The sequence below is a fragment of the Carettochelys insculpta genome, chromosome 18, assembly GCF_033958435.1.
Source record: "Carettochelys insculpta isolate YL-2023 chromosome 18, ASM3395843v1, whole genome shotgun sequence".
Lineage (NCBI taxonomy): Eukaryota > Metazoa > Chordata > Testudines > Carettochelyidae > Carettochelys > Carettochelys insculpta.
In genome coordinates, this window is record NC_134154.1 from 25,924,552 (window position 1) to 25,949,056 (window position 24,505).

Consider the following 24,505-nt stretch of genomic DNA (forward strand, 5'->3'; position numbering starts at 1 on the left):
TCAGAGGACACTAATTCAATACTGATTCAGAGGGAAAGTGCCACCTATCAGATCACCAAATCTATTCCATTAAGCTCCTCCACTAGGACTTTGTCTATACTGCACAACCTTTAAGAATCATGTTGCTGAAAGTCTGGCAGTAAAAACAGTTGTCAGCACTTCTGCCCCTTATCGGCAGAGTTCCCATGGTTGACAGAACAGCTGTCCTGCTGACAATGAGCCCTTTATACTGCCACTTGCTGGCAAAACTTTGCCTTTTGGGGAAGAGGGTGGTTAAGCACCTGCGAATGCCAAACTGTTTACAAAGCCTCGGTCTCTCCCTTAGGTTTTGTCTGCACACGGAGCAGTCCCATCCAGAGGCAAGCTGCAAGTGGAGAGACTCAGCAGCCTGCTCGTCTTCACCATCTCCCAGCCATGTTGCTCTGCTTCACTACAGTGGAAGGAAGCGTAATGACCCAGACCCAGCAGGCTCTGCTCTGCTACCCCCGAAACCAAAGCAAAGTGCAGTAGGGTGGGGCTGAGTTGCTACACTCCCCACTGCCGCAATTAGTGTAGAGGGTAGGGGGAAGCAACCCCTCTTGCCAGCACCAGGCCCCCTCAGTAAACCTCCAGGACACTCAGGTGAGGGGCTTGAGGGAAGGGGTACAACGGGAGTGGGAAGAAGCAGACCAGGGACAGGAATGGGTGTAGTGGAAACTGAGGAGGGGCGAAGGGGGGATTGCTCAGGCCCCACCTGTCCCTCAGGTCTGCCCTGTCTACACAACACAGATTTTAATGTGTAAATGCTGTTTGCAGAACTTTTGCCAACAAAAAATTGACACCCCCGACCCCCACCCCCAGCTGCATGCCGGCTACAGGACAGGACTCCTGTCCACAAAGCACTGTTTACACTAGAGCTTGTGGGCCTGAAGCAAAGCTTTTGTTGTTGGGATTAGGGGCTTAAGCACCTGTAAATGACAAAAGCTTTGTGGCTCAATTGCCAGTGTAGACAAAATCTTAGAGACAACAAGAGTCCCATATCACCTTATAGACTAACATATTTTGGAGCAAAAGGCAGTCAAGTAGCACTTTAAAGACGAGCAAAATAATTTATTAGGTGAGCTTTCGTGGGATAGTCTTTTGCTCGTCTTCAAAGTGCTACTTGACTGCTTTTTGTTTTGATAGTATATAGACTAGCACGGCTCCCTCTCTGTTACTATATTTTGGAGCATAAGCTTTCATGGGCAAAGACCCAGTGATCCAGTCTATCCCTGAAAAAACTTGTCAGGAGTTCACTGCAAAAAAAACAGTTGCTCAACCAATCACACCTACAATCTTTCAACCGCTGCTTCAGAAGATAAAAAAATATTTGCAATTAAATTGCTGATGCCATTTGGCTGGGAGGACAGGTATGTGATACCTAACAGCGTAAAGCACTCATCTTACTTACAGGAGGTCATTTGTAGAGCCATGTGGTTCACAGCTTGATCAGAATAATTGCTGTTAAGGTTTTCTTCCTTTACAAACTGTTTATCTATGCCTCCTCCCAGATTTTGTGAGTTACCAGCTGTAAATGTCTTGGCACTTACACAGAGATAGTATTTCAAAGCAATACTGAATTATATAGAGTTACAAAACAAAAAAGCAGTCCTGTAGCAGTTTAAAGACTTAACAATATAATTTATTAGGTGACGAGCTTTCGTGGGATAGACCCCCTTCTTCAGATCTGGAAAATCCTGCTACGGGACTGCTTTTTTTGTTTTGTGAAGACACAAACTAGCAGAGCTACCTCTCTGAAACTATATAGAGTTAATTCAGTAAATTCAATGTAACTTACCCACTAACAGCTTCACATCTCTGACAGTGAAATCACGATCAGGCATTCTATAATGAGCAAAAAAGAAATGTTAAATGCTACCAATATCAAAGCATGACGACATTTTCTTTAAGGATAAAACAAAAATAAGATTGTTATTTGTGGCTATTGCTGCACAGAATACACGTGGTTGTTACTAGAAGGTATCAAGCACAATTTCTCTGAGCAGAGTGGACAGAATTTTATTTTTTGGGGGGGGAAAGATATGGAACGTTATCAGGACTTTTGGGAGTTAGGTTGGTTAGCATAAATACCAAAATATTGTCTCTGCTCATAACTGAACAGTCCCCAGAGGAATCCTTCTAGCAGCAATTACACGTGGCCACGTTTTTTCATCACACACAATAATACTGTACACAAAAGAAACCAGCAGTCCTGTAGGACTTTAAAGACTAACAAAATAATTTATTAGGTGATGAGCTTTTGTGGGACAGGCCTGCTTCTTCAGACCTCTGTGAATAATATTTTACATTTCTATTGCAAATTCCAGCTGACCATCTCAAGCACTTTGCAAACAATTAACCCTCACAATAATCTCCGGAAGGTAAGTGTTATCTTTTTGCTTCTGCGATTTGCATTTTCTCTGCAAGGGCTCCACAGTTGTTGGAATTCACTCTCTCCCTTGTCTGAAACAAGCCCAAGCTGATCCCCTTCAGGGTTCATTTGCAAGGCGCCTACTTTTGCACAGGCACTTGAAAAGGGGAAAGAGGAGAACTGTTTGAGAACAAAGGGGATTTGAGATGACTATTTTAATCCGGCCTGCTTGAACATAACATAGAAATACTGCAGATACAAGGCATCTAGACATAATAGATGGGTGCCCTTCTTAACATATGTAATAAATCACTGTACACAAACAAATAAAAGATAGACCTGACAAAGAAGCAACTGAGCAAACCCAGTCTGAGAACTCCTACTACCTAAGCACAAGTGAGTAGTATTTATGAAAACAGACAAGCTAGAGGAATATCTTCCTTCCCTAAAAAATTAAACTACATCCTCCGCATTTCAGAGAGGATACCTACAGCTGGCTTATTATATTCGCTAAACCCCCGACTGTGTCTTGTGCTAGAGTGAGACTGCCACGGTGCCAAATGAAAACTAAGTGGTCAATGTTGTGGCACCTTCTTTGTGCTAAGTTTACATCCGGCAAGTCCACTTTAACTTATGCCATCTCCACTGATTGCTCATACCTCCCTCTTGAAGATGTGATATGCTGCCACTAAAGGTAAACCCTGCTTGTTCCTATTCCACCCAGCAGAGATGCTATGCTCAGCCCTTGCGCAATTTCAGCTGATTTACTCCTGCACTTTGGCACAAACTGCAGCCCCACAGACTTCCAATATCATCTGTGCCATCAGTAAACACCATCCAAATATTAAGTCTGATTATAAATCTGGAAGGTCAATAATGGGGATGTGTGGAGGGAGGGGAGAGGAGCTATTTTGCAATATCCTTTTCATTTATACTGTACCCTATACAAGAGGATCACAAAATGCTTCAAAAGCTTTGAGGACACATCTACACTAGCTATGTCTACACTACAGACCTCATAGCAGCACAGCTATATTGCTGTAGGTGCACTGTTGTAAGATGAAAGGCCTTACTAACATAATCAACCCCAACCATAAAGGATCGTTATGACAAAAGGAGAGCGGGGCTGACATCAGACTGTTCACATTAGCACTTCTGTTGGCAAAACTTTTGTCATTCAAGGGCATGAAAAGAAACCCACCCCTGAGCAACCTAAATTTTACCAGCATAAGTGCTTGCACGACTAGCTACTGCTGCTCATTAAGCTGGTTTTATTACAACAAAACAAAAAAGCAGTCATGTAGCACTTTAAAGACTAATAAAATAACGTAGTAGGTGATGAGCTTTCATGGGGCAGACCCACTTCTTCAGATCTGGGTCTGCCCCATGAAAGCTCATCACCTAATAAATTATTTTGTTAGTCTCTGAAGTGCTATACGACTGCTTTTTTGTTTTGTTAGGATACAGACTAACATGGCTACTACCTCTCTGTTACTGGCTTTATTTTGTCAAAGTGAGATCTCTCACCTGTCAGCATAATGTGGCTAAATGAGAGCTCTTTCATCAGCACACAGCTGTAGTGGTAACGTTGTGCTTTGTGTAAGCATAGACATGGCCTAAGTTAGCCAAACTCACACAACCATATGTGAGTGGAAGTGATAGATAGTCACTGGTGAGGTAGAATACAGAAAACACTATAGACAGCTTAGAGGAGACAGAACAGACTATCGCATCCAGATGAAACTGCAGGAGAAATCAGGGAGGCAGAACGTCATTATCTGATTTGGAATTTAGCCTAACATTAGGGTTAAAACACTTAACATAAAATATGATGCTTGGTATCTCTACTGACTGCAAGTGGTCAGTTTTGGTTTTCTCTTTCATTCAAAATGTCACCTACAAAAAAACTGTACCTGCATAATATGATATCTATTCAGACAGATGCAAAGAGTAGAGAGCTAAAGATCAATCACTAATATTTCTTCTGGAGGCACCTGTCCTAGGTATTCCTTAGGAAGGACTCCAAATCATGTGCGGACCTCGGCCAAGGCTGGTTAGCTCGTGAGTTCTGATTAATTGAAGAACAACGTGGCAGAGGATTAAAAGAGACAATATGTCTTTTCAACAACCTCATCTCTCCATCTTACAATTATTTTACAGCTGCTAATGATTGTGGGACTGTATCATTGTTCCAGACCTCTCCCTAAACAAGACAACTGCTGCTAAAAGATCATGACTTATATTTCCTGCTTCTTACCAATGGAAATAACAGCTCATCATGGTTGGAAATATGAAATGGAAAAGCACCATGGCGATTTTTTAAGTTTACTTTCATTCTTAATAATCTCCTCATCAATTACCACATTTCCTGCTCTTCAAGAGCACAACCATACACACACAGCAAGAAAACTGTTCACATACTCTTTGTAGATCTGCCAGCCACAGACGTGCAATCTGACTTTAACAGCAAACAGAATTGCAAGTACATAGCAACAACTATTTTTAAATGTCCACATTCATCTATAACTATTTTGTACAGTGTGTGTGTGTGTGTGTGTGTGTGTGTGTGTGTGGTATTCACACCTGATACAGACACACACAATATAGCTGTTCATCTCAGTGCTCAGCATACTGTGCACAGGAAGCATCTCATCTACCAAACTATTAAAAAGCAGCCCCTTCTGGGGCAGGATACAGCAATGTGCTACACAAGAGTTAGGGACAGGAAACAATAACACTATCATTTGAAACTGCTGGGAGAACACAGGTCAAATATGTGATTATTTAAATGTGAATTGAGTGAAGACCCTGGGGCTAAAATTTGGACTCTAATCTTGTCAAAACTATTTTGGAAATTACAGATATGTCTGGCAACATCAACTATTATTAATGTTACCCACCGTGTCCCATTATTAGGTCCTGTTTTCAGTTGCTTATACCTTTGCTGAACTTCAGCTGTTTCGGTTGGCAGCTAAAGTTCCCAAAGATTCCATCTATAATTGTCATGATCCAAAACTGGGCTGAGCAGGAACTGCCATGCAACTGCAGCTCTGGGTTGCTGTGAGTCCAGGCACCTGACCTGAGAGCCAGGAGCCTGTCCCTCCTGTGCTTTCAATGATCCCCTTCTGGCCCGTGAAGAGTACAAAAGGAAGCCTTCTTCCAGGAGTGCAGCAGGAACAAGAAATGGGCCTGCAGGTGAAGTAGTTTGCGAAAAGGAATCTGGAGGACAGAGAGACATAGAAACTGGGACTGGAAAAGAGAGAAAGGAGGAGACCAGGAATTGGAAAGAAAGGGAAGATTGTAAGTGGATAGACAAGGAAACTGAGACTAGGAGCTGCGGATAGAAATAGGGGGAGATCCTGGCAGCCAATAGGCAAGGGGAGCGACTGAAGAGTTGGGTGGGAGACCTGGACTGGCTTGGGAAGAAGAGCACAAGTGAAGTAGTGGAAAGAAGTGGGGGGAGACACATTTGACAAGGGGAATATTGGATGGGCAAAGAGCTAGAATAAGGAGATGGGGAGAACACAGACTGGATGAGAAACTCAGGAAGGGAAATTAGGACTGGGAGCCAGCAGGGTTAGGGAACATGGGGTGGGGGAGGGAACTGGAGGCAGAAGGGAGAGACATCAAATGCGGGGGCAGGGACTGAGTGGGCAAGAAAACTAAGGCTGGGGGAAAAAAGATGGAGGAGGAAGAGAGACTGCAAGATGAGGAGCCAGAAGAGGGGAAAAGACAAGACAAGTATGAGGAGGGGACAGGTCAGGAGGAGACTCACTTAAGGGAATGGACAAGAAGAGTCTGTGCCCACTACAACACACTCCACTCCAGAGCATGGACTGCAACTCAAAAATCTTCAGTCTGACCATTCCTCTGCTTACAGCGAACATCTGTGAAACCCCAAGGTGAAGTGTCCCATCCCCCAGTAGTGCTGGTCTACATAAAGGATGACATCCTACTACTCCTATAAACTACTTAATTAGCTAAAGTGGCAAAGGTCCATATGATGGATCTATAAGTTCTGAAAAGATACATGTAGTTGTAAATATGATGTCCCCAATGGACTTTCTCTAACCTTTTCTAAAAAAACTAGGAAATTACACACAAACACACACACACACACACACACACACACACACACACACACACACACACACACACAAAGAGTACTAAGGTTGCAATCACACAAACACATATTTATACTTTCTTTCAAGAAATCCTATTTCCAGCTGACATGTGAATCAAGGTAAACATTATATTAGAACCTGGGATTTCCCATAAGAGACAAATCAATACCTTCGGTGGAGACTCCCTTCCAGACCTCTCCAAGGCATCATTTTGGCCCTAATGCATCAGATGCGATTAGTTCCTATTTTACACATTAAAAATTATCTAAACTTTTTGAAAATCCATCTCCAATTCTTTACTCTGACAGCCTTTGGCTGTGAAATCTATCTATTGGAAGAAGCTGTGCGTCTGATGTGCTTCATGTTGTAGGAGGCGAAACCAGAATAAATACAACACCAGTTAGACAAGTGTATTCCCACCAGAAAAGGGGAGAACGATATCAGCAATTGATACAAATCAGAGAAACTGGATACTCAAGTTAATGCATTCTGGAGACTATTTAAGTTCATCACAGCATTAAGTAAGAAAAAAAAAGTCAAAATAAGTATTACATATTTTCTTGCGTATTTTCTCCAAAACATTTTCAAATCCAGTTCAGAATCCAAAACATGTTCCTCTAACCACACTCTCTGCAAACTCCTCCCGGGAGTTGAAAACCTTACTGCATTCTTTCCTTCTTAAGACTTCATCACATTCTGAAACTTATCTGACCACTTGTTTACGTTGTGTGAGGGAGAGTAGAATGTAAAAGTCAAAATTGGAAGACTGCATGTTCTGTCATTAGAGCACAGACTAGGGGCTGGAAGCCCATGGCTCTGTTTCAGCTTTGTCATTGATTCCCTCTGTGAGAGTGTACAACGTCGCTGTTGCTACTCAACCTTTCCCTGCCTCAATCTGCTCATATGTAAATTAAATATCAAATCATCTTACCCTCCTTTCATGAACATGTGAGACTTAGTGATTTTAATGCATTCTGTGTTCCTCCGATGAAAGATCACACGTAAGTGCAACGTTATAAATTTTCTAAACATTTACTTGTAAATAAGATTTTTTGTAACTTACTTAATTCCTAGTCCATCTTTACTTCTGAAGAGAAGAGGAATCCTGAGAGCTTCCCGTTGCACATATTCAAAAGTAAAATCTGTTTGAATAATTGAATAAAAAATATCATAAATTACAAAGACATTCTCACTTCACACTAGATTGTTTCAAGATTTACCATCTTAATTTCTGCAGCACTAAAAGCTCACTATCACTTCAAGGGAACTGCAAAGAGAGTGAACGTTTTAGGTTAAAAGCATAATCTGCTGCTCTCTATTTTTTCTATTCACAGATCCACATAAAGCCGAATGCATTCTGCATGGCTCAGTAAAGGTTCTAGGTAGCGGGGCTCACAGCCACTGTAGACTCTGGGACAGAGTGGGAGTGAGAAGGTCCAGCTCTGCATCTCTGGGGGTAGGGTCAATGCTGGAAGGGGCAGTGCCAAGGGCAATCACCCTTGGTGCCCCCAGGACCACAGCCCTGGGCCCCCCACAGCCACATGGAGAAGTGCTACTGGCTCTTCAAAGGTGCCCCAAGGTAACTGCCCCTTCGGTTTGCGTCCCTCCATCCCTCACCCCCCTCAGCAGGCCTGGCTCTAGGTTGAGATGCTCTAATTACGATAAAATGCTGAACTAACACTTACCATAAATTCACAACTAAGTAACTATTACGAAGCCTGTCAACATATGGAACAAATGCAAGGATCCAGCTGTGCATCTGGGTTTTAAGAAATATGCTCTCTCGCTTGTGCCTCACAGAAGTACAGTGTAAAGTGCTGTTCCTACAAACATGCACATTTTACCTTACAAATAAATACTCTGGCTAAGTTCAATGGGACTACTTACGTTTGTAAAGTTATATGCAGTTTTGCTGTAGCCACATTAATCCCAAAATATTACAGAGACAGAGTGGATGACGTAAGACCTTCTACTGGAACAACTTTTGTTGATAAAGATAAGCTTTTGAGCTACATAGAGCTCTTCCATTTATAAAGTTATGCATTGGTAAAGTTAAGCAGGGGTCTATACCTTGGTGACTTCTGTGTGTCAATATTAATTTAGTTGTAAAAACTTTACAGTGTAGACATATCCTCATACACCTTGGCTACATACATGCAAGAAGCCTCTGTCAACAGAAGTCACTGTCGGAAGGGATTTCCTGACAAAACTTCTGTGAACAGATTGTGTCTACACATAAAAGCAGATTGAAAGAGCAATCCGCTCTGTCGACAGAGAGCATGCCAGACTGCTTGGCCCTCTCTCAACAGAACAGCTGACTGGAAGTTCTGCAAACAGGGCTGCCCAGTAAACTGGAAGCCATGCCTGTCGACAAAAGGGCCCCAGAGTGTCTACGTGGCTGTTCTGTCAACAGAACACTGTTGAGAGACGCGTTATACCTGAACAGGGAGAGGTATAATGCTGCCAGTGGATGTGCCAGGTTTCGTCAACAAACTGTGGACAAAGCTCATTTTGTGTGTACAGGCTCTGCGGTTTTTCCTGACAAAAACCCAGTTTTGCTGGAAAAAGCCTCTTGTATAGCTCCCTTGTGCCTGTTTATCATTAAAACTGGAAAGGGAAGAGGAAATTAGTGCTAATTTCCCCTTCTGGATTGTTTCTTAACCTCTCTTTTTGCAACACTTTTACTGTTTTATTCAATTAGCAATGACAAGAAATGTGGCTAAAACATCCCAACCTAGAGCTGTCAAATTAGACCATTGTTTAGCTGAGTATTATTTCATTAACATTTTTAACAATTGAACTTGTTTTTAGAACAGTCAGAATACAACTTCTGTCATCTATTTTTCCATTAACTAATGCAAGAAACAAAGTATTTTTCCTTTAGCAAAAAAATCTTAATTTATTACTCAATTAATTGATACTAAAAATAGTCATTTGACTTTAGCAGTGAATTAACTGAAAGAAAAAAATACCTTTTGACTAGGGCTGCAGTGTCCAATATGCTTGCCACTCACCACATGTGGCACGCTGGACACCACTGTGTGGCAAAATGCAGCTCTTCAGAGCTGCACACATGAAGCACGCTCCACATGCTCTGCACACACGCTCCGCCACTTGCTGGGACAAGCAGGTGGCAGCACTGGCTCCTGCAGCTCTTGCTCAGGTGTGGGTCCTGCAGCCCCAGTGCAGCCCCAACAGGTGTAGTCACAACCCCAGTATGGCTTGCCTAGTGCAGCTCCAGCCCCAGTGCGGCCTGCTGCAGGCCGCCGCAGCGGCTCCAGTGCCTCTAGTGAGTCACCAGCAGTTTGCACAGAGGATGAGGGGGGTGCCTGGTTCTGGGGGAGGGGGAGGGCAATGTTAGAGCAGGGGGGCGCTGTGGCGAATATGGGAGGACGACAACTGCAAGGGTAGTGATCCTTCAATTGCTACTGGCCTAGGGCATTCTACATTCAAGATATAAAATGTGATTTGGGCAAGGTATGTCAAAGATAATTATCAGTTCAGGAAACAGGCAGCAGATATATAGCATATTATACTAGTGAACAAATAGCAAAGGCAGGCTCTGTGTTCACGCCAAAAAAAAAAAAAATTCACCCTGCAGTTCTACACCACCTCTGAAGAAAACTTCCAACCTACATTCCTAGCTACGGACCAAAGATGTGCTACCATGAAAAATAAAGAACAAGGAAGTAGATGATCAAAAATATTCAACCAATGCCACGTGTTCAGATATCTTGATATTTCTACTCTCACTCAGCAGCAGGATCAACAAGTTTAATATTTTCCCTTGGTTATATTCAATTCTTGATTTTATAGAAAAATCAAAGAGGCAAAAATGAAAATGGAGCAAATCAAAATCTTTAGAAATTCCCAACAAAACTAGAAGAGGATACTGATTTATTTTCAAGTTCCTTAGGAGGGGAAAAGCTACATAAAAGTCTCAAAGTTGCTAGGCAAGAGAAACAGTGGATTGTGATATTATGAACAAGTTAAGAATTTGGGAAAGAAAAGTAGAATTCAATTCCCCTCTAAAAATTACTGAACAGTATTAGAGCTAAGGAACAGGTGTTAAGAGAGGGAGCGTTCCCGACAAAATAATAAATCTGTCAAGAAGGCAGACATTTCCCTCACCATATAAGTGGTTATTCTGAAACAAAGTAAAAGTGTCCGTAAAAGGCAAAGCTTTGGAAAAAGAAGACAATATTCTAAATTAAATTAGTGGTTCTATTATTGTTGCCATGTGATGAAGCATACAGCCAAAGCTAATATTTGACATTACTGAGATAACTAGTTCAACTGGGATGTCTCCAGTAAGGTTGTAGATTGGAAGTAGATGTGGTATTTTGTGTCAACTTCAGTAACAGCACAGTAAATAAAGCTGACTTGCAACAGCACCCCTCAGTCCATCTGATCCCATAAGAAACCAATCCCCTCCATATCCCTTCCCAGCAGGCTGTCTGAACTAGCTGGCTTTGATTATGTTATTACTTTGTAGCTGAATGACATAAACTAATCCGTTGGGGATTGGGGGGGGGCAGCTGCAATTTAATATACCATATAAACACAAAGAAATTATTTACTCTAAAACCCCTGACCCGGGAGAACAGGATAATCAATTGCATCCCTTGAAACTGACAAACTGGAAGTCAGGGGACCTTGATTCAATAGGGGGCGGAGAGGGAGAAGCCAGAATCATCACGAGGCTGGGGAGAGCTGGTTTTTTTTCCCCTGCAGCTCTTCTTCCACGAACCTGATTCCCTAAAATATGGGAAGCTGAACCAGGGTCACACTGATAGGTTGGGCTGCGGGGGAGAGACATTGGAGCTTCTCTACAAGCTACATCCACAGACTCGTGTCATTTTCAAAGCAAAAAGTTACAGGTTACACGGGAATGATGCGAGCAGTCCTAACGCCCGTACTCACCTCCATCTACAGAAGCAACGCAAACAGAAACGCACAGATGTGTTTATTTCCTGCCTAGGTCCAAGCTAGGGCCCCAGTGTCCGACACCCATCTCTCTACACCCTCCCCTGCTGTTCGGCCTGGATTCGTCACCACCTTCCCTGGAATGGGGGATGCAGGCGGGAAATACAAAACAAACCACAAACTCTGCACGTGGAGACACCACCAGCTTCTCCAGAGTAATCAAAGCAAAGAGGCACCCACCCACTTCTTTCCCATCAAACTCCTCCATCCCTCAGGCTACCAGCCATTTACCTTTCCCATCCATGGCACGCACGAAATTCCCATGATATTTCTGACTCTTTAATTTCTCCTCCACATTAAAACTCCTGATGCAGACAATTTCCTCCACGTCCGAAAGGTCCTCATTCTCGTCGTATCTCCTCCTCCCGATAGATCGCTGGGAAACAAACCGAAACAAAAAGGCAGATTAGGTAGACCGGGGTGGCAAGTGGATTTTGGGAGAGGAAAAACGAATCAACTTTTGGGATATCTTGGAGGGGGGGCGCTGCAAAATAACAATATTTTATACACCGTGAGTTTGCGGACGGAGGAATCTCCACCTCCTTTGCCGTTATGACACCGAACTAACCCGGGGAACAGGTGTCCGGCCGCAGGAAACCTTTGCACTATTTTTGGGAGGGGATAGGTAAACGTAAGCCAAATTTAGAGGTTTACACAAATCGCTGTTTTAATCCACAAAGCCCGGCGCTGCTGCATTTTGCAAGCCCGGAAAGGAGCGCACGGCAGGCAGGCAGCGCCTGTTTGTTATCACCCCGTCTCTCCGATCACAGATTAATATTTGCCGTAAATGATAACTAAATAATTCCGCGCAAAATTCCCCGGTTACCCCGGTACACGCTATTCAAGTTGCAGTATTTACATAATCCAAGTGTTTCCATAGTCACACCGGAAGCTTCGATTTAAAAGCAAATCGCATTATGCAACATTACGATTGATTTGCGGTGTTTCCCCTGGCAAAGCCCCGCTTGTTATTTCTAGTCAATCACAGGCTGTGCAGTTTAAGGAACAAAAAAGTGAGGGGGGAGAGATTCAGGGGAGAAAGGGCAGGAATGAGTTAAATGCACGGTGAGGGGTGTGTATGGAGTAGGCCCGGGTGAAAACAGCGGCAGAGGCCGGTGTTGCTGTCGCTACGTCCCCCAGAGCCAGCTTGTAACTTGTTAGCAGCAGCCCCCGGTTCTCCGGCAGGGACACACGGCAGAACTGCAGGGTCACACACACAACACACTCCGCATGCAAACACCCGCCTGCAAAAGGGAGGGCAGCCTGTGCACAAAGCTAGCTCCCTTTGGGGAATCGAATACACCAGCTGCCTCCATTGGGTTTGCTCATTTCCAAGCACTTGAAAAACCCGATCTCCCTCTCGCTCCACGTATATTTAAAATCTCCCCAGCAGCCAGCCCTACCAAAACACCCACTTCAGCAGCACAATCCTTTACCAACAGAAAAAGAGAGTATCGTCCCACCCTCTCCTTCCCCTCACTTAAATTCCACCCCCTTCCCAAGTGTTTAAGCTGATCTCTTGCAAACTAAGTAGCTCTGCTGCCTACATTTTACATGCATTTCTCCCTTTGCAAATAATTAAGCAACATCAATTAAAATGTACAAATACGAAATAGACAGAAGCCAGCTACACACCAATCTTCTTCCAGAGTCTTTCTCTGCCTCCATTTTTTTGGAGAGTTTCATCACTTAATTGTCAACAGTTCCTGTCCTGCATTTTTTTGGCTCACATGGGGAGGAGGAAAAACAAAAGCCATCCAGGTCTCTCTAAAGTTTTGCAATTTTGCACCAGCACTTTTTTGGGGAAGGGGGAGGGAAGGGGAGGGGGAGTCGATGCGTTTTGCAAAGTCCTAGGGAACCATTTTCAGGCACTGAGTGGGGCGCAGGCGTCATAATCCCCGGAACGTAAACATTGTTGCCGATCGCGTTCGGGGAAGGGGGGGAGGCCCGGGGGGGGAGGCGGCGGCTGCGGAGGGGGGGTGGGGGGAACCAGATTGCACCCAGCGCAAAAGATCGCTGCTGCTGCTGCCGCCGCCGCTGCTGGCTGGCTGGCTGCTCATATTGGTGTGTTGTTGTTAGGTCACGAGTGTGCAGCAGGCATTGCACGCAGGCGCTGATTCACTGAGCTGTTTGTTATGGGAGAGCTGGAGTGTCAGGGGTTGAAAGGGGTTGGAGGCAGCAGCGGCCGCTCTGTAATATGAGGAGAACACAAAGTACGCAGGAGCGCGGAGAGCTCTGCAAGCGCACCCAGATGCCCACAAGATACATAAGGGGGCATTCTCAGGTGCGCAGTTATGGCTAAACACAGATTGTGCACGTACAGAGACCTGCATCCATACCAACAACACAGACACGCAGAAAGGCATACGCAGCCCCGATGCAGCTATTGAAACATACAGAAGACAGACCTATCCCTGAACACGTGCATAAAAGATAGGGAAATATGCCAAAAATCACACATGTACCGAGGAACATGGAACATGCATGTTAGACACATGAGGATAAACTTGCAGACAAGAGGCACAAGCAGGCTGCTTGATGAGACGTGCACAGAAAACATGTTACATGCACAAAACAAAAATATTAAATGCATATGAAACGTTTACTAAGAAAGTCACACATAACTATAAAATAAGGTCAAACCATGCTTATCTCCACAGAATGTCAGTCCGTATTTGAAATAGCGGGGCTGTCACACGAAAGCTCATCACGAAATAAGTAATTTTGTTAGTCTTCAAAGTGCTACGTTTCTTCTGTCTTTTTTTTTTTTTGTGGGGCGGCTGGTTGAATTACAGACCAACACAGCTACCTCTCTGTTACTGTCTCTACAGAAGTTTGCTTTCTTAGGAGATGAGTAGCGGCAATAGAGAAAATAAGGGAAATGTAAACAGCAACAAGTTACTCACTTTTATTTTAAAAGGAATTGCACTAATTTATTTAAAGTTCTGTTTCATATGGGCATGTGTTTTTCAGTAATTCATGTCCAGTTACAGTTATGTAGATCTTGGAACACACCATATTTGTCCTTCTGGAGAGGGCTTACAAAATTCATTATGGGCTTGAAAGACATAGACTATGCTACAAAGGAAAGATAATTAAACAATAAAAAAGATGGTTTTTAATTTAGGAGCTCTGCTTGGTAGTATGTATTATTTTTAGTTCTTATTGGCATTATTAAAATTCTTTTATGAGATTAAAATATCCTTTTTGTAGCACCTTCCTTAAATCATAAAGTATTTACTATAGGCTCTTAAAAAGCTGCCACAGGAAAACAACTTTCAAATACTATTGAACTAGTTGTATTTGAATTTCAAGTTGTGCCAAAAGGCTTCTTTTCATATTCACAAACTTGGGATCCATTCAGCCTTTGACTTTCCCATGCTCTAGTCGAGGAACACTGCTTAATACCAAGATTGGTACTTAGAACAAGTGGTCAAAGTTGGATTAGGTTGCTAGTGATAAATATTATCTTCAGATGGAAGGGAGGAGGAGTAGTTCTGTGTAAACAGTCAGACCAGTTTAGAATGCAAGACAAACTTCACAAGCAGACATCAAATTGTATTTCAGCATAGCTTTGTTCCCAGGCCAATTAAACAGATTTAGGCTAGAAAATTAGTTGCAATAGCTTATCATTCTTTATTGTTTCTGTGCACTTCTATACAACAGACCACAGTCACTCACAGAGACTGCTGTTTAGCAGCTCTGCATACATCAGGTAATTAACTCTTTAATTGATGTATGTTTGGCACAATATTTTAATCTAACATATCGCAAAGCCAACATCATAGGCCTTCGTGGCAGTCTCATTAGAAAGACTGAAGACTCAATGAGCTATGGCAAATGGACAGAGGAAAGACTGTTCAGATATGACTTAGAAATCAGGAGACCCAGGTTTAATTCAAGATCCATTACAGACTTCTTGTGTGAGACTGGGCAAGTCACTCAAGCACACATCCTTTGATCCTTAAACGAATGTAGGCATCCAACTTCCATTTAAATACTTGGGAATTAGGTGCCTAAATAAGTTTGAGGATCCTTAGCACTCATTGAGTTATTTGGAATTAGGCACCTAAATGCCTTTGGGGATCTGAGGCGCTTTTCAAAAGCTCCTATCTACAAAATGAGGATGGTAGTACTTTCTTATCCATAGAGATATGTGGATTAATATGGTCAGGATAGTGAGGTGTTATGATGTATTGCTTCTTGGCCTTATAGCTAAGATCATGTGTTATATGAAAATGCATGTTTCTAATCTTGAGTTGTATGCACAGCCTTAACTTTAAGTCAGGAATACAATGGTTAAACCTAAGCACACAAGTAAATCTTAGCAGGACCGGAGACAGAGTAGTTGAGTACAAAATAAATAAGTAATTAAAAATCATAAAAAACAAAGTTATTAACCAATTAAATAAATAAGTCCCTGTTACAAAAAGTCCATCAATAAGATACCACAGAAATGGGGGTGGCAGGGGAATCTCTTAATTTTTATTCCAGATAACTAACCTGTCATTCTTGCATTCTGACATGTCAAGCAAAGGCACAAAGGAAGATGTTAAACACATACATAAAGGCTGCGTCTACACTTGCATTCCTCTTTTGAAAGAGGCATGCAAACGAGGGAAATCAAAAATGCAAATGAGGCACAGACTGACATAGATGTCACCTCATTTGCATACTCTTATTTTGAAAGAGCTTCTTCTGAAAGAAGAAAAGCAGTGTAGACGCGGCTCTTTTGAAAGTAAACCCCATTTTCAAAAGAACCCTTCTTCCCATAAAAGAAAGGGAAGAAGGGTTCTTTCGAAGATAGGGTTTACTTTAGAAAGAGCCGCATCTACACTGCTTTTCTTCTTTTGAAAGATGCTCTTTCGAAGGAATATGCAAATGAAGTGTCAATATGTAAATCTGTGCCTAATTTGCATGTTTTGATTTCCCTCCTTTGCATGCCTCTTTCGAAAGAGGAATGCAAGTGTAGACGCAGCCAAAGAGGAACTAGAGCATGTTACTGAAATTCTGGATGTTTCAAGAAGCATCACAGTCTAAGTCTGTGGGCTTCCAGAAGCAGAGCACTGATATTTTAAATCTTTTATGGAGACAGAAATTATTAATTTTAAATTTCATAAGGATATTTTATGGTTCATCGTATCAACTACAATTTTAGAATCATAGAATCATAGAATACTAGCACTGGAAGGGACCTGGAGAGGTCATCAAGTCCCGCCCCCTGCCCTCATAGCAGGACCAAGTACTGTCTAGACCACCCCAATAGACATTTATCTAACCTATTCTTAAATATCTCCAGATATGGAGATTCCACAACCTCCCTAGACAATTTATTCCAGTGTCTGACCACCCTGACAGTTAGGAACTTTCTCCTAATGTCCAACCTAAACCTCCCTTGCTGCAGTTTAAGCCCATTGCTTCTTGTTCTATCCTCAGAGGCCAAGAAGAACAAGTTTTCTCCCTCCTCATGACACCCTTTTAGATACCTGAACACTGCTATCATGTCCCCCGCCCCAGTCTTCTTTTTTCCAAACTAAACAAGCCCAATTCTTTCAGCCTTTCTTCTTAGGTCACGTTCTCTACACCTTTGATCATTCTTGTTGCTCTTTTCTGGACCCTTTCCAATTTCTCCACATCTTTCTTGAAATGCAGTGCCCAGAACTGGACACAATAGTCCAGCTGAGGCCTAACCAGCATACAGTAGAGCAGAAGAATGAGTTCTTGTGTCTTGTTCACAAGGATTCATAAGGATTTCATTGTTTTATTAAGGATTTGTTCTGTTTCATTTTAAATTATTTATTTTACCAGTGAAATAAATATTTTCTTCATATTGGCTGTGTCTACACTAGCATTCCGCTTTGGAAACACGCATGCAAATGAGGAAAATAAAAATGCAAATTAGGCACAGATTTACATACCTGGCACCTCATTTGCACATTATTCTTTTGAAAGAGCTTCCTTCAGAAGAAGAAGAAAGGAGCATAGACATGGCTCTTTCAAAAGTAATCCCTGTCGTCAAAAGAACCCTTTTCTCAAAAACAAAAAATAGGAAGAAAATGCAAATGAGGTGCCAAATATGTAAATATGTACCTCATTAACATTTTTCAATTGCCCTCTTTTGCATTCCTCTTTTGAAAGAGGAATACTAGTGTGAACTCTGGGGGGAGTGTTTGCACTTTCCTCTGTAAGTATGTGATACAATTATCAACCAGGCTACTGAACTGGTGGCCCTTGGTACAATTCCAATGTTCTTTTGCAAAAAAAACCAAAAAACCAAAAAAACTAGTGAATGTATTAACATGTCATGGGATGGTGGGGTGGTTGGCAATGAGCTACAATAAATCTGTTTTTGTCAGTTAGTATATTTATTTATAGTACATTTATGCCTACAACCTGCTACAACCTGTCCATATTCACTTGACAGGAAGATCTAAACCTTTAAGAAAAATTACATAATAGCTCACAAGTCATGAAAGAATCATTAAAATTGTCAATACTGTGTTTACTTAGGCTGTACATCAGCTGTATGTGTGAGTGAATTTCACCCTTGTTGAACTCACAGAGAAATGTTATTCCTGTGAAGCAGAATATATTTTGCTAAAATCAGATTCTTAAACACTAAATTATGGGATACCTGTCAGGAATCTTAGTATGGATGGAAATTAAAAGCTAGATTTGTTAAAGATTTCATTGCATTTGGACACTATGTGAAATTATTTTTTCTGTGGCTCTCTAGCCAGACAAGATCAATTCAAGGGAGCTAGAAGAGGGAAGGCCAGGGAACTATGGCCCTTCCACAATTTAAAAGTGGATGGGCCTGACCCATCCACAGGACCCTTTGCCCTTCCCTTTTGCTTTCCCCCCATGGCCCCATCTCCCAACCAGGCCATCAGCTGGGGAGGTCAGCCTAGGATCCTGGGGAAGTCGTGGTCCAGCCTGGCTCCACACAGCTCTTCCCATTAATGGGCTGTGGCTCCAGGGTTTGCCCCTCAGGCAGATCTAGGTTGGGGAAAGAGCTGCATGGCTAGCTGTGGGGAACGTGGGGGATGTGGGTCCCTCCACCTGCCCTGGAGAGCCCAAGGGGGAAATATAGGCAGGGGGCTGCTTTTGTCCACACCCCATTCTAGATGGAAGAAGGCTCCGTAGCCCTATTCAGGCTGCTGGCTTTGTCAAGTGATTGGCCTCTGGGGGAAGAAGAGAGGCATTGGGAAGGAAGTGGGACAGGCCTTCTCACTTTTCGGAAAGTTCCACTGCCTCTGAATCTGTTTTTCCCACTATATCAAACAGCAGTCTGAGTTTTTATGCATTCATTCCTGAAAGGCGTTCAGGGTCAGCTAAGGGAGGCACCTCCTGTTGAGGGTTAATTAAGTACAGATGACTGTACTTAGGCCCAGCACCTCAAGAGGTGGCTGGGATGGAAAGAGAAATGCTAGGGTTTATAATGACCAGCAGTTGGGAAAGGAAGCAAAAGAACTAACTTTGATGGGTATCCTTTTTTCTAAGTTCGGATTTATTGTACACAGGCTAGAGGAAAAAAAGATAGGTAGAATATTATAATTTTAATATTAAATTAAAAGATTTTTTTCCTCAAACAATGTTTTTTTCTGTTTAACAAACTGATTGTTTTGACTGGATAGCAAACCAATTGTTATTTTAAAGGACTAATGCTGGGGTTTGTGAGGCTAAAATTAGACATGTGGGAGTGGTCTTAAGAAAATGTGGATGTTATGTATAAGAACATGCATTAATAGGCTGGGGAACTAAATACAAGGACTATGCTGCTTCAGTGTGCATGATTATTATATATTTCAATACCTTTCCCACAAAACTACAATGTAAAATAGGGGAAGTCTAGTGAGACAATAGGCTAAAAGCCCTCTTTTATGTATCTAAGATCACAAGGAAGTAACCATGCTAGATTTGCTATTTTAACTTTCTTAATTGCATTATATAAGCTAAAGGTGGCACTACAGGCAGTGGAAAGCACTTATGAAGCTATAATAAACACACACAATTCTGAAACTAGCATGACCTGAAAAATTGTGGCCCAAAGATCGAGAATGATATTTTGAAAGTGGGTTGTCTAACCTCTAAAAACAAGTAACATCTTTTTTATCTGAACAATTATCTTACTTTCATTACAGCAAATAGAGCAATTATAAAGGAGTGTTGATTAGAGCAACAGACAAATAACTAGTCTGTAGCCATTTTCTTCCTGCTATTAAATTTCGTTCCTAGACATTATTAGTCAATGTCAGACTTGTGTATTGGCCTCATGAATTTATTTTAAAAGTATTGTGTTATTTATTTTGGGAAATTAATTTAGGGACTCTGCCAATTTAACGTGTTATAGTTTAACCAAAATTGTGTGCACTTACAAGTGAAGCTACTCGATAATCTTGTTATCTATAGGTGCAGAGATGTGCTCTTTGAAATGCTTTGAACACTCATCCCAAACATTTTTACAGTTAAGATTCCCCCCACAAACTATAGAGCCTTGAAGATCTCCTATTTTTAAAAGTAAAAAGCAGTCAAGTAGCACTTTAAAGACTAACAACATAATTTATTAGGTGAGCTTTCGTGGGACAGTGTGTCGGTCTGTCCCACAAAAGCTCACCTAATAAATTATGTTGTTAGTCTTTAAAGTGCTACTTGACTGCTTTTTTGTTTTGATAGTATATAAACTAGCAGGGCTTTCTCTCTGTTACTATTTTGAAAAGGTGGGAGAGGAAACATTTCTTGCTTTTTGGTTACCAAAACAAACCAGCAGTCATGTAGCGCCTTAAAAACTAACAAAATAATTAATTAGGTGATGAGCTTTCATGGGACAGACTCACTTCTTCAGATGCTTTATTAGAATACAGACTAAGGGGGCTACCTCTCTGTTACTGTTGGTTACCACCTTTCTGAGTAAGACACATCATTTATTTAAAATCTTTACCTGGATACTACTTATGACTTTGCAATTAGTTGTCCTGAACAATCCCAGAACTGTATGTTGGGAATACTATTTTGTACTTGTTTTCTTTGTATTGTATTCACAGAATTTAAGACAACTGCGCAAGAAAACAAAACAAAACAAAAATACTCTTCCTGTATAGAGTTTATAATTCAAATTAAATTTCAAGCTAGGTATACACATAATTACACAGATCCAATGCACTCTGGGGTTGAGGACAGCAACAAAGCAATGCGTAACATATTGGCAACAGGGTGTGTGTGAGATTCTGTGGGGAGACATTAAGGGCAAAGTACATACCATACTATTACAGGTGCTGTGGGGGCTTTAATGTTCATTTATTTCAGACAAAACCAAAAGACTATGTCTTGCCAAACTAAATATTTTACTTTATTTATTTACTGGGGAGGAATGAAGGGCTGGGTCAAATCTGCTGGTCTAGAACTTTATTGTCCCAAGGAACGTGATCAGATTAGTAACCCGAATCGTCCAATTTCTCTGTTCTGGTAACTCCTCTGTTTAAAATACGTAGTGCAAATTAACGAAAGTATAATAATGGTCATGTTTGTATAGAGTCCATCATTGCCTTTTATCTATTATATATTGCAAGATTAATTAATTTGAACTAGTGTGAATAACACAACATGTAGAGGGGTGGAAAAATCAAGTCCTGGGTGCCTTTTCTAGACAATGCAACTAAAATTAATGTAAAATAGCTTCTGCCTTTGTGATGTGATTGCTCTCTCCCACACCTGAAAAAAGAAACAGAGAGGGAGCCGTGCTAGCCTATATGCTATCAAAACAAAAAGCAGTCAAGTAGCACTTTAAAGACTAGCAAAATAATTTATTAGGTGAGCTTTCGTGGAACAGACGTACTTCTTCAGACCATAGTGGGTCTGTCCCACGAAAGCTCACCTAATAAATTATTTTGCTAGTCTTAAAGTGCTACTTGACTGCTTTTTGTTCTGAAAAAAGAAAGCAGTCATCCTTATCTGGTAGTGAGTGTGCATTCTCAGGTTTTCTTATTTTAAAACTATACCATGTTTCTTTTTCTCACTTCCATTACACCTTTCTAAACCGTATTCACAAGCTCTCTGTGACACAGAATACACCTTTGTTGCTCCATATTAAGAGACAGTATTTCTGAATCCTCTTTGTGGGTGTGTCACCCTTGCCAAATCACTTCACCTCTCTGATCTTGATTTTCTCCTTCTATAAAATAGAAATAATTGTCCTTTACGAAACATAAGCAGATCAGGGAATTCAGGAAAAAAGTGCTACTTAAGAGCTAAATACTTAAATAATACATTTCTCCTATGCCAGGGCTTCCCAAACTTAAAACATTTGCATACGCGTTTTGGGACTTCGGCCTTATCAACATACCCTCTCTCCCGGTGCTTAGCTCTTAATTTTTAGTAATTTATTTTCTGCCGCGTACCCCTTGAAATCTTTCATATGTACACCACGCTTTGGGATACACTGTCCTACACAGTCAGAAAGGATATTTTAATAACCAAATGCAGGGCATGAAGACTTTTTGCTCAGTCTCTGTACGTCGGAGAAAGTGAGGAGTCCCAGAATTTTTATTTCAGAAGCTCTTCCTCACAACATAGTCTGCAATCCACTCATAGGAGCAGAGGTGGACACAGGAAAGGGGGAAGATGTTTCCTAGTATGTATTAAATTGTCACCTCTTCCAGACAGGGAAGGACAGGATGTTTATACAACACCTTACAAATGGGCCCCTGACCTGGTCAGTCTCTAGGCAGGCAAAATCTAAGTGTAAAAACTTAGTAAGATCATTGGGACAATACATTGTACTTCCTTAACAGTAAAGTTTGTGATGTACTCAGTTTATACAGTGAAACTGAGTAAGTTTAAAACTATGTGCAGGATTGCTACAAGTGCAAATACCATAACAAATTCTGAAGTATTTCATAAGCCCATTTTAGAGGGGATGAACAATGAGTCACAGAAATAGGGCTATCAAAACAAAAAGCAGTCAAGTAGCACTTTAAAGAGTAGCAAAATAATTTATTAGGTGAGCTTTTGTGGGACAGACACACTTCTTCAGACCAAATACCTCTCCCTTTCTCTAGTAACTCTGCTAATTTAACTGAAATCCTAAGGAAGAATTTGAGTGGGTTCATTTTGTAGATTTCTCATAACTTAGTACGATGGCATCGACAACTTAATGGTCACTAAACTTTTGGCTATAGGGATAAGCTATATAACGAGTGGGAAGGGTTTAACCACAACACAGCAAATGTACACTGCTTATTCATGGGATATGTTTTGTTATATTTAAAGTTGATAATTCTATTTTTTAAGATGGAAAAGCACTGAATGGTGCTGGGGAAGTTCTGGGGAGCTTTAATAAAAGACTCAAAGAAGTGTAGGGGACAGACACATTTTCTTAGATGACAAATGTGAGAAGTGGAAACTCTAAACATCAATATTTACTATCTCATGCACTGGTACTTACTGATTGGCTTCTCTGTTACCAACCATAGGGCATTCAACGTTTCCTAAAAGGTATGTAGGTGTTCCATTAACTTTAACCACCTGACTCCTAACCCCTACTTCCAATTAATCTTATGCATTGCTATCAATGTAAAAATAATATATTCCATCAGAAGATTATAAAATACAGGGATGGCGTGGTTTTCAGACTTCAACTGCCAGAGGCTAAAATACTGGGATCTGGAGATTCCATCCATGTCAGTTGAGTTCCACTGCTTGCATTTGAATATTAGATTCTCCAGTACCTGTCCCAGTCTGCAGTGCCAGATTGGATTTGGAAGGGAGGGAAGTATCTGAATGTTTAATGAGGGTATTAATAAGAAACGGTAGGTCTAGCATATTGAATGTAAAAGAGTGATGAAGAGGTATAGTACAAATTTACATGGCACACATCTTATTGTGTGTAGCACAGAGATACTACACATACTCTTATAGCACTGAAGACAATGAGGCATTACTTAAAGACAGAGTTGAACCATGTGATCACATACTCTGCATAGAACCATGCAGTGTTTTACACTGCTGCACTTAGCAGTGTAGTGTCCTGCAAGTGGAACCTTTCCCCACTGCGGGAGGGAAAATGCCCTGTCAGCGGGGAGGTGGCTAGGGAAAGGCTCCAGAAGCTTCCTACTGCCATCAGTTGTTATGCACCACAGTATATACTGCAATGTAAAATTGTGGCTGGATGATGCCTGCTGGCTTGGGATAAGGAGATGTTTAACTATGGGGTAAACATTTGGACTCCGGCTGAAGTCCAGTCTTTAGGACCCTATCAAGTTAGAGTTCCCCTGATCAGGATTAGAGAGCCTTAACCTCTATACTTGAATTAAACAATCGCTGAGCCCAACAAGCCTGATTCAGCTGGAATATGCCACCTATGGGCTTTTAATTGCAGTGTAGACATACCAAAGTGAACTCAGATTGCTCTTTGCTACTGTGTAAGTGCCACATGGCACCTTTGCAGCAGCCTGTAGGCTATTATGACCTGTGACCATGAGGTTACAAAATAAAGGGAATGTATTATGTAATATAAAATAAGAAAATGACAATCGGGGCAACTTGATTTCTCTTATGAGAGTTTTCTGTATTGTATGCTGGAGTGATAGATTCCAAACCTAGTTAAACAAGACCTAAGGATTAGCTAAGCTAAACTTTATTTTACCAACATCCTACACAGCCAACAACTTGGGAATTTACTTGTTAAATCACACTTATACTAAAAGTCATAGGGAGAATCTTGAACAATGATGCATTGTAAAGTGAATTATTTAAGCTACTAACCAGTGAAGCCACTCAGCCATATCCTCATCTTCATCCACATAATTTTCTCACAATAAGCGGTTTTCCTTATGATGTTCATTCTTGCAGCTAGGCCCGGAAGAATCTTCTCACACAGCTTACACATGACATGTTTTCCTTTTATACCTAAGGACCACAATTTCTTCAAACTATTCTGATAGGGGCTCTCTTACACCCAGAAGTCATATGACAGTTTTGCTGTGGCAAAAGTACAGGGGAACATAGG

General features: G+C 41.5%; 1 protein-coding gene across 2 annotated transcripts in view; it reads right to left on the minus strand.

The window, feature by feature from the left end:
* Positions 1-13,315, minus strand: part of KDM2B (lysine demethylase 2B) — a 170,920-nt gene extending 157,605 nt beyond the window's left edge. The window contains exons 1-4 of one of the 2 annotated variants that reach the window (XM_075012803.1): positions 13,135-13,315; positions 11,731-11,875; positions 7,577-7,655; positions 1,817-1,863 (exon numbers count right to left, since the gene is read on the minus strand). In XM_075012803.1, coding sequence (XP_074868904.1) covers positions 1,817-1,863; positions 7,577-7,655; positions 11,731-11,875; positions 13,135-13,185 — 322 coding nt within the window. In that variant the 5' untranslated portion in view covers positions 13,186-13,315. The remainder of the gene's footprint in view (positions 1-1,816; positions 1,864-7,576; positions 7,656-11,730; positions 11,876-13,134) is intronic. The other variant, XM_075012802.1, reaches the window with a different exon arrangement.
* Between the last annotated feature and the right edge of the window lie 11,190 nt (positions 13,316-24,505).